Source organism: Egretta garzetta, unplaced genomic scaffold (assembly GCF_000687185.1).
Source record: "Egretta garzetta isolate BGI_Z169 unplaced genomic scaffold, ASM68718v1 scaffold24, whole genome shotgun sequence".
Taxonomy (NCBI): domain Eukaryota; kingdom Metazoa; phylum Chordata; class Aves; order Pelecaniformes; family Ardeidae; genus Egretta; species Egretta garzetta.
In genome coordinates this window covers 816,164-826,205 of record NW_009259494.1, presented here as the reverse complement: position 1 = coordinate 826,205, position 10,042 = coordinate 816,164, and the positions used below count along the sequence as shown (strand labels likewise).

At 53.6% G+C, this 10,042-nt stretch overlaps 1 protein-coding gene across 1 annotated transcript in view; it reads left to right on the top strand.

The window, feature by feature from the left end:
* The window catches only part of CHMP4B (charged multivesicular body protein 4B), a 26,516-nt gene extending 25,521 nt beyond the window's left edge, over positions 1-995 (top strand). The window contains exon 5 of the mRNA XM_035892921.1: positions 183-995. Coding sequence (XP_035748814.1) covers positions 183-250 — 68 coding nt within the window. The 3' untranslated portion in view covers positions 251-995. The remainder of the gene's footprint in view (positions 1-182) is intronic.
* Positions 996-10,042: the final 9,047 nt, after the last annotated feature.

Here is a 10,042-nt window from a genome sequence, read left to right as displayed (position 1 = left end):
CCCCTTTCTCTTTAAATCAAAAAAGGTTTTTTTTTTTTTTTGGTTGGTTTTTTTTTTTTTCTCTCTGCTGGCATTTGGTGCTTTTGGTTAGGTCAGTGGCACGGAGGCTTCTCTCCTGGAAGGAATCAAGAGAGAGTTGTGTCAAGCTTCCCACTCATTTGTTTTCTTTTAATATTTTGCAGCCAAGAAAAAAGAGGAAGAAGAGGATGATGACATGAAAGAGCTGGAAGCCTGGGCAGGAACCATGTAACCACAGCAGTAACTGGCTGGAGAAAAGACTTTGATTACCTGTTCTGGGTGCAAATGTGTTGTGTTGAGGAGAAAGCGTACGCAAAATGTCTTTATCTTTAATTTTAACCCAAAGCAGTGGGAACTGCATTGCTGTTTTCTGCATAGCATGGTCTGCACAAAGGAAAGAAAGGGGAGCAGGGGAAATTGCCTGCGGTTTATATGGCTGACTTTCTGTAAAAAGATATTTGCAAAATCAAACATTCGGCTTTTGGACTGTGCTACTGCCACTGCTGGATCTTCATCTTCAAACATTTGGGCCATATTGAATTGAAACAAGCTGAAAAACTCTGTAATTTTACGTCCGTTTTAGTGTGTCTAGAAGTCTTGTAAGGCATTTAAAACCAGGAGAAGTTGTAAGCCACCGTCGGCTTCTTATTGTGTTTAGGTGCAAGAATGCTTTAGGTTTTTAGTTCTTTGCAAGTTATATTTATATCCCTCTACTGATGTGTGGCCAGCCTTGTGTTTGTCACTGCAGCAGTGTAGTCACTATTCCCATTTTTAATTGGTGATAATGATTTGCGATTGACCAACGCTATCTTGGAAGTAGGGAAGACTTAAATTTCAGTTGTACATTTTTCTACATAGCACTACAATGTTTATTGCTTTTTTGTGATAATTGATAACCCATTCAGATACATGCACACAATTATTTTAATTAAGAAACTACTATGGATTGCACTGTATTAAATATCAATTAATTTTCATCTGTGGCTACTGTTGTCAGTTCTTGGTGATGCTGAAGTAGTCTGACTGTAACTTATGTGCAGTTTGGCCTCTTCCTGCATGAGTGATGTGCGCTCTTTAAAGTGAGCTGAACTTGGGTTGTGCGACTGGAGCGTCGTTGCGTAAAACTACAGCCTTAGCCGAGCAAAATTGCTGGTGGGCTGCTGTAGCTGTTTTTTCACTGTAATAACATTCTGGTCCACCACATCAAAGCCTCCACCCAAGAAGAAATCAAAGCTGAATTAATGCTAGAAGCAACAGGCTTAGGGACAGAGCTGGGAGCCGTGGCTTTGTATTTTTTTTGTCATAGAAACGGTATCTGTTGCGCACTGCGCTAACCGAGCGTTGTATTTTAAAGCACAGGTATTAGAGGCATTATGGGTGAGCATCTCGAGCGCAGTGAAGCGTCTTAATAGAAGTGATCAGATGTAGCTGGGAGAGGAAGAGAAATCCCGTAGCACTGTTAATGCTCTTAAGGTTCCTGATGCATAAGCTCAGAAACTGTGTGTGGCAGAGGCACCAGCTGGCAACCCAGCTGTTTCCTGGGTTGGGTTTTCTTTCCTCTTCATTCAGCCAATTGCTTAATTAAAGGAAGAACCCGGTCTGCACAGCAAGGAGCAAATGCAGTAACGAGCGTATGTCATGGTTCCTGTTTACTTTTAGCCAGACAGCTAGGACAGCTTTGTTTCTTACAGCCTATTTTTTCCTGATTATTTTAATAAGCGATGGCGTGGTTTCTTAAGCCTACAATTTATTACTATAGCCGAGGTGCTCACCTTTCTGCTTTGAATATCAGTTCCTTGATAGAGTGCATAATATCAGCAAATAGCTAAAGTGCTTAGAGTTAAACATTTTTTCTCCCATGCTCAGGCTCTTTCTGTGGGCAAAACTTACCTGTAAAGAGCACCAAGATGCGACGCAAAAGGCAGCAGCTATCAACTGCCAGCAGCTGTGCGCTTGGCGCCCAGGGCTTCCCCTTCCAAGGCAAGGCAGTCCAGCTCCTGCTAGGAAACCACTCTCAGCTGACTTGCCCTCATCACACAAATTTGCAGCTACATCAGGGTTTTCTTGCAGAGCTGCTGTTAATATGTTAAAGGGGGCAAGCAGAAAACTGGGATCCAGGTATTTTCAGTTTGTGATTAACCCTTGCTTTTTCTAATAGGAAAGGAGAAAAGCATCATTGCTGTTGCATGTGTGTGTGATACCGACGCATTTAAAGCAGGTCTGACGGACTGCATTCCCCTATGACACTTCCAGCAGTCTGCAGGGGGGATGGCTGGTCTCTCTGCTACGCAGGACATTGCAGTTGCACTCTGACCCTAGGGAAGCACAGCGCTTTTGGCGGGAGGTGCAGGGAAGTATTTTGTATTTATGCTGCTGGTTTGAGTTGGGGGATCGGGAAAGAGATCACTGTGTGGTGGCTGCTCAGGATTTCACTTGCACCAAGTACCTGCTTTTCTTTCTGCCTTTAGAACAGGGTGAATGTGCAAAGCAAGCGCTTGCAAAAGGTGGGCCAGAGGGTGACTTCGCCTTCAGCACTTGGATTATAAACCTCAGCACCCGTCTTCCCCTGGGGCTGGGGAGCACTTGTGTTGTGTAGCGGGCGGAGGGGCTGTTCCCTCCCAGGACTAATGGCAATCCATGGCTCTGCCCAGTACTGCTTTATAGGAAATCAGTCTTTAGTGTCGCCCAATGTTTGCCTTTCTGGGTGTAGAAATGGCTTTTCTGTGTGCCTTTCCTGGTCTTCTCTCCAACAGATGCTCTTTCCGGGACTGTTTTAAGACATTCAACTGCCAGAGCCTTCAGCGTGATGTTAAATAGGCAGGAAATAAAGAGGGGCTCCATTAGCCACTGGTGGCAAATCACTCTCCGGTTGCTTAACTGATGGCAAATTTGCTCATTAGTTAATGCATGTTAGTAATGGGCTTTCAGGAGGCGCCTCGCGGGACATCCCTGGTGTGAGCGACAAGAGACCTGGCTGGGCCTTGCACAGGGGCCCTGCTGCAGTAGGAGCAAGGCAATGCCTCATGTGGGTGGCATCAGGTACACGGCCCATCAGGAACCATCTCAGGCTGCGGTGGGGGGCAATACGCTCACTAAAATGTATAGTAGGCTTTTTGGTACTTGGGAAGCGTTTGAGGGAGAGTGTGACTTCTCCAGAAAAAGTCATCGGACCACTGTCTTTGCTGCACCTGCAGGGAAGTGCTGCCCATCTCCCCAAGGACGAGCCTGTACCCTGGCTGCCTGTCCCTAACGGAGCTCCCATGGGCCAAGGGCTTTGCTGCCAGACATGCTACCACTGTTCCTGCGTTCACAGCTCTGCCCTCGCTGCTTGCGGCTGAATGCCCAACGTGGTGTCAGTGAGGAGAGTAGCTCCAGCTGAGAGGAGGAGCTGTTTGTCTGCTCCACCTGCCTCAACCCGAGCGTTTCATGTCCAGCATGCGTGAAGTACCACGCATTGATGAGGGAAGCTGTGTCTGGGGATGTCCCCTGCTGTGCACGGCCACTGTCTGTACCGGTGGGGTCAGGCACGGCTCCAGTGCTGGCCGCCATGGCAGGGCAGGGGCTTACGGCTCTGTGGAGAGAAAGTTTGGGAGCTGGTTCCTGCAGTTGTGCCCGTGCTCGGCAGCAAGTGAAGGTCAGCAGCTGAGAGCCTGCATGTGGCCGTGGTTCACTTCCATGGCGTAGGCAGGGCTGGACCTGCTCCGAGTGCTCTTGGGGTGGCAGTTCATCAGTGTGGCTGCTCCAGGGGTGGAGGGAGAAGTGACTGCTCCCTGCAGGCATGGAGAACCCGTGTCCTCGGTGCAGGAATGTGGATATGGAAGTGGTGGGAGGCAAAAGGCCTTTTTCAAAGGCTGTCTCGGCCACGTTGGTTAGTGCTGCGATGAGAGGGAGCAGGGATGCTTTCCCAGCTCTTCAGGAGCTGCTGCTGCACCCTGCACAGACACAGGGCATAGCATTTCATTTAGGAGTGGGAGCTCATGGCTGTCAGTGGCATAAATCAGCTGCCACGCTTGCCCTTGGGATGTCCTTTTTTGTCTCCATTTCTGCTGGCTGCCACCCCACCTCTGTCACTCTCTCCCTTCCCATGGCATCTTACCTATGCCTGTGGAGCTCCCTCATCCTGCCTCGGGACCTAGTCCTGCTGGGGGGGACAGCCAACCTTATTTCACTGCCAAATAAACCCTGCTTCCCACTCTCACAGCAACATGTGGCAGCTCCCTGGCTCCGTCTCTCCCCCTGCATTGTCTGATGCGAGTTACTGTCTGGTTGCTTCTGCCCCCAGTTTTCCCAACCCTAAGTTCACCCTCAGGCTCCTGTCTACGTTTCGCTGCCGGGCTTCCTTGCAGGACGGGTGGGTGCCTGGGGAGAAGCTGATGTGGGGTGGGAGCTGGGGGCCCCTTGCTCTTGGGGAGGTTGGGGCCCTGATCATCTGTTTTGGCACTGAAGAGCTGCTGTCCTCTGGCCAGCCTGGCCCCAGAGGTCACAGCTTGGGCTAAGCTGCTTGTGCTTCTTTCTTCCTCCTCTCCCTCAGACCTACCCTGCCTGCGTCCCCTGTTAAACCCCACCACAGAAAACCATTGGATGCTCCTGTGATGCTCCATCCTCTGGCGCAACCCCTGCAGCGCATCACCTCCCAGGGTCCCGAGGCCACCTCGTCACCCTGCACATTGCTGGTGCTGGGTAAGTGTTTGACACTGCAGGGCATCTGAAAAGCAGGGCGGGCTGGAGACCCCCTTGGCTGCACCAGGGCTGCAGCGCTGCCTGGCCATGGGGTCTCCCCCCCAGCCAGCCCGTCCCTCCACAGGTCCCCTGGGACGCTGATGCCCCAGGAAGCTCCGTGGGCTTCTCCACCCCTCTGCGGGTACCCCCAGTGTGTGACAGCCCGCTGGGCTACTGCGGCAATGTGGCTTCATCCCTGGAGATATCATCACCAGTTGCAACTCTCCCTAACCCCTTTGCAGACATGTATTTAAATTTCAACCCTTTCATTAAAAACCATCAGCTTATTGGAGCCACTGAATGCAGTGTGGCTTTGAAACGAGCCTGCCTGGAAGAGTGAGCTGCTTCTCGCTCAAGAGGTGTAATACCGCTAATCGATGTAACAGGTTAAACCCTTTTATTGCAGCTCTGCTGAGAGGATCTGAAGTTTGACATTTGTATGCCATGCTCAATGCTCCCTTTCTCCCCTGCTAGTTATTTTTATCAGTATTTTGGTTCTTATGACAAAATTGCACTCTGCTCATCTGGAAAGCTCTTCCCCCCTCTAAATCCTGCTCATGTTCGGCTTATGCTCAGCCCTGTGGCAAATAAAAGAGCCCTCTTGACTTAATTTTCAAACATCAAGGTCCATTAAATCAACGGGATGCTTTCCAGGTCTTGTGGCTCTCAGCAGCCTGTCCCTGTCCCCATCCCTCCCTTGGCTCCAGGCGTTTCAGCTCTGCTGGACATCTCCTGAGCTGTGCAGCTGTCAAGATTTTGAGGCCACATTTTAGGGCATTATCCAAGGTTTCCCCTTGTCTTGCCTGTGCTATGGGAACCTGAGTGATGTCCTCCTATGTGTCATCTCAGAGCTGTAGCCGAGAGCATCTCTTGCTGGCTGTCCCATGGAAGGAGGAGGGGTGGTTGGCCGGATCCAGCTGGGTCTGGGCCCAGCTCGTGCCACCCTTCTGGCCAGCTCATGTCCCCCTTCTGCTGTTCTTGTCTTTCTCCTGCCCTTTGCTACTTGCTTAGCTGTTCTGCACTCATGTTCCTGTTCTCGTTACCTGCTGTGCTAACGGGGGGGCATTCCCCATCCTCCTCCGTGATTGGCTCCATGCATGTGATGTGAGGAGGTTTTGCAGAGGGATCCAGAGAGTGGTCAGCAGGGAGGAGGGATGTGACACGCAGGGCCAAATGGCTCAGATGGATCTTCCCCATCCATGGTGAGCTCTCTAAAATCAGACACCTTCGCAGCTCCGGTCCCTAACTGGGGACAGACGGGCCCAGGGACTCACCTGTGGGCATGAGGGAGAAGACGGCTTGGGGGTTAGGTGGAACTGAGACTTCTAGGGCTTTTTGGGGTCTCAGATAGGCAGCGCCCCAGCTTGAGGATCCCAAATGTCCCAGGCACCAGTGGGGTTTAGACTGGGCTATTGAGCACAGAGGCACGACTAAGAAGCTTGTCCTGCTGTCCTGGATTGTCCCATCCCCTCTGCTGTGCTTGCACATTCTGGCGTGCACACTTGCGTGTGCACAGACATCCCTTGGCTCCCGGTTGCTTCAGCCTGCTGCAGAGACCACGCAAAGGCAGTGTGCAAGCTGCACTGTGGCGTGCAGGGGGATGAGCCCAGCTAACGCCGCCCGTGCAATATCCTGCTTGAACGCTTGGAGGCAAAACTGCATTTCCAGACAGACGTGCTGACACCGCCGTTCTCCCCATGAGATTCGCGGACTAACTGGGCACTAGTCCCAGTTGCTGGGTGCTGTCCGTGGCTCCGTCCCTCTGTGGCGGGTTGCGACATGGTGCATGACAGCGGCGGGGCTGGCTGTGCTGGTGCTCTGCCAGCAGCCCGCCTTTGCCCGGCTCCCCACTGCTGGGGGTGGGAGGTGACGGGTGCTGGTGATGCTGCTGCGGGCACCTTGCCGGGGCCACCCCAGTGGCCCATTGGCCAGGCAATCCCCTGCTCTGGAGACCATCTCCCAACGAGGTTTGCAACCATAAAATAATTGCTGTATCTGTCTCCCAGTCTGTGTTAAACTTCTGTATATTAGAGACCAACATTTTAATGCTGTGACGGGGTCACTGGCTGCTATTTGTTTCCCACTTCAATTTTCAGGTCCCTGTTTCCCCAAGGGTGAAGTCTGGAAGGCTCTGGTCCCCTCTTCCAGTGGCTCAGCTGCTTTCCTGGGCATGCAGCAGCCTGCCAGAGCCTGCAGTCAAGCCTTGGAGGAAGGTCTTCCTTGCCTAGTCCCTCCAGCTGAGGCCAGGAGTGCCACTGGGATTTGGCCCTGGGGATGCTGAGGGTGCCTAGATGAGCAGTCAGAGGCAGTGGAGTGGCTCCCCGGGATATTTTGGGGTGACACGGCAGGGAAAGGCTTATCCAAGAGGGATTGCCAGCAGAGGGCAATGCCGGGATGGATTTCCATCTCTGCGCAGTTCAGTAGATGTTAAACCAGAGCTGGTCCAGCCTGGGAGGGGGAAGGAGGCAGATGCTGGGGCTGCGGATCCCCTGGCCCTTTCAAACTGCCTCAGGGCTGGTGGCATTCCCTGGCGCAGGCAGGAGGGCTCCTTCTCACCGGGTCAGGCGGCTGCTGGCTGCCCAGCACCTCCCTGTCCCACCGGTGAAGGGCAGAGATGACGGCCGGGAGCTGCTTCCCTGCCTGCGTGGTGCCGTCATGGGCAGCGCTGGGGAAGCGGCTGCGGGATCAGGGTATCCCAGATCAGGGTGGGCCGAACCCTGGATGATGCTGACTGTTCTAACTGCTCTGAAAGATCAAGGCTTGGGCTTTGCTGCTGTCCCATTCCCCCCAGGGTAAGGCAGAGCATTCGGGAAGCATTCGGAGAAGCGCTCACACCGTGCTTCAAACCGTCAGCAGAACAGGGAGGAACGTTGTCTTCGGCTTGCGAGGCCGCAAGGATCCTAACTGGGTTTGTGTGCCTGTATTGTCAGCAGAGACAAGAGCATCCTTCCCGCAGGCAGCGACAAATAATGCCAATGCCATCCAGGGATGCTGATGCCATCCGGGGAGGCGAGGAGCAGGCAGGACGTGCGTGGGGCTGGAGGGAGCTTGGTCTCTTGCGCACGTGGGAGGGGAGGGGGAAAATCTGATTAGAAAGTGGCAAAATGCAGTGGGGTTACAGCAAATATGCGTAGTGTGGAGCACAGAAAAGCACGCGCTTCTGCACAAAAGACCCTAAAAAGCAGCAGCTTCTTTAAAAAATTAAAAACCAGAGAAATATCAGGTACCTGGATGGTTGTGTGGCATGTTCTTGTGGCTCAGCTGATGGGCAGTAATGTGGCAGCTGGGCCATGCAGGGATGCATCGGGTCCTGCAAAAAAGTTAAATGCTCTTTCTTGAATAATTCTGCACCCACTGCTCGCTGGCTGCCCCTTGCTCCACCTGGCTTGCAGTGTCCTCTGCAGCGCCAGTGATCCCCACCTCTCCCACCAAGATGTGCTGGAAAAGCAACCTCCGTTTTCCTGCTCCGGCCACCTCCAGAGGTGACAGAGGTCACATCCAGTGACGGCAGCATCGGGTTTGGGGAGCACAAACCCCTTCCTCTACTGGACCAGTAACTTTTTGGCAGCACAACCACCAGCATCCCTGTGCGGAGCCAGCAGCAGCACTTGGGCACTGGACTCCATGCTGCTCCATAGAACGTGGGCACCCAGCCAGAGGAGCAGCACCTTCCCAGGGGCCGCTGATGCTTTGCCCCCTTGCTTTGCCCCCTTGCTTTGCCTTGCCCTGTCATTTCAGGAAGCAGCAGCACGTGATGGTCTCTTTAGTCTCTTATTAACAGAACAAGAGCCGGGGAAAATTTGTAGCTGGCTGAAGTGTGTGGCAGAGGAGGAGGTGATCGGTGCCTGCAGCTAGAGAGCAATGCTGCTCCAGACACCATGGAGGCACTCGTCACCCTGGGGCCGCTCCCTGCAGGAATGGGGATCAGCCCAGAGGATCAGCTCCACTGCGCTTACACCTTTTAGTGCAGCCTCCAGGAAAGCTGCTGCTCCTGAGGCTGCCGTAAGCACAGCCCTGTCCCCAAACCCAGCAGACCCTGGCTGGGTTCCCACTCTGCATTTTCCAAGATCGTATTTGTTTGGCTTCCAGGGAAGAAGTTTGCCTTGTTCTTCCAAAAAGGATCAGAACAAGGAGGCCACTTTTGTCATAAATAAAATATACCCCATCTTCACTATTAAGCATACATCCACTCCGGCATCAGTTATGGAGGAAGCGTGCTACCGCCCTGATGTTCAGTGCTGGAGTCAGAAGACTGCAGGCTGGTAAGAAAATAGCTGGAGTGAATCGTCCTCAGCCACCTCCCTGGCTCAGGGCAGGTCCCCACCGCTGTGCTCAGCCCCCCTGGTGCTGAACAGACGAGGCAGATCAGTGTAGGTGGGAGAGGTCTCTGCTTATTGATGATGCCTCTTGAGTAGGGGTGTTGGAATGAGCTTGGCTGATGGCCACGTGGCCGCTGGTCTGCAGTCTGCGGTCTCATCTGGGACCTCTCCTGGGTGGGGCTGGTGGCTTTTGGGGCACTTGACCACGGGTGTCCATGTTCTTCCTCCTCTCCTCTCCTCCCGTCACCTCCAAGGTGTGAGAGCCATTTGTGAAGCTCTGAGCAATGAAATCCCTCCCTTGCAGAGCTGTCCTCGGGCCGCTGTGTCTGCACCCCAACCCGGGACGCTCCTCTTCCCCTCCCCGACCTCTCAGGGTGCTGCCCTGGGGCGATGCTGGGTGCTCTGGGGCTTGGCACGGCCGCCCCTGGCTCTTCTGCTCGCCCCGATAGGGAGGGTCAGGTCTCAGCTCTGCCCTACCAGCAATGACACGGAGATAAAATGTAAAACACACTTCTTATTTATTGCGGGGAAGACACAGTCCAAGGCTTTTCTCTCCCACGTTGGCAACGCCAGTACAATTTATGCCCCTCTGAAGGTAGGAGGGCTATAAAGAGGCCGTGGTGCAAACTCTGATCTGTGGAATAAATCCTGGGCAGGTTCGTGACAAGCTGGGTGGTTACGGCTGCAATCTGGGGGTGCAGGGAGCCTCTCCCATCCTTCCTTGCCCTTGTGTCGGAGGCTTCGTGTAGCCGGGCTGTGCTCTGCCCCAGCCGTACGGATCTGCCCAGCTCTCACCTTGGAGGCACTCGGGGCCGGGTTGCAGCTCTCACAACTGGGAAACTGGGGTGCAGAGCGGCAGCGCTGCCCTGTGGGACAGGCTCCCGAGAAGCATGGCCACCATCTTTAGACCGGGATGCCTTGTGCCACGTCGGCATCCTGCCCAGCAGCGTGTCCCTCCCGTGCCTGCAGTGTCGCTGTTACTCGAT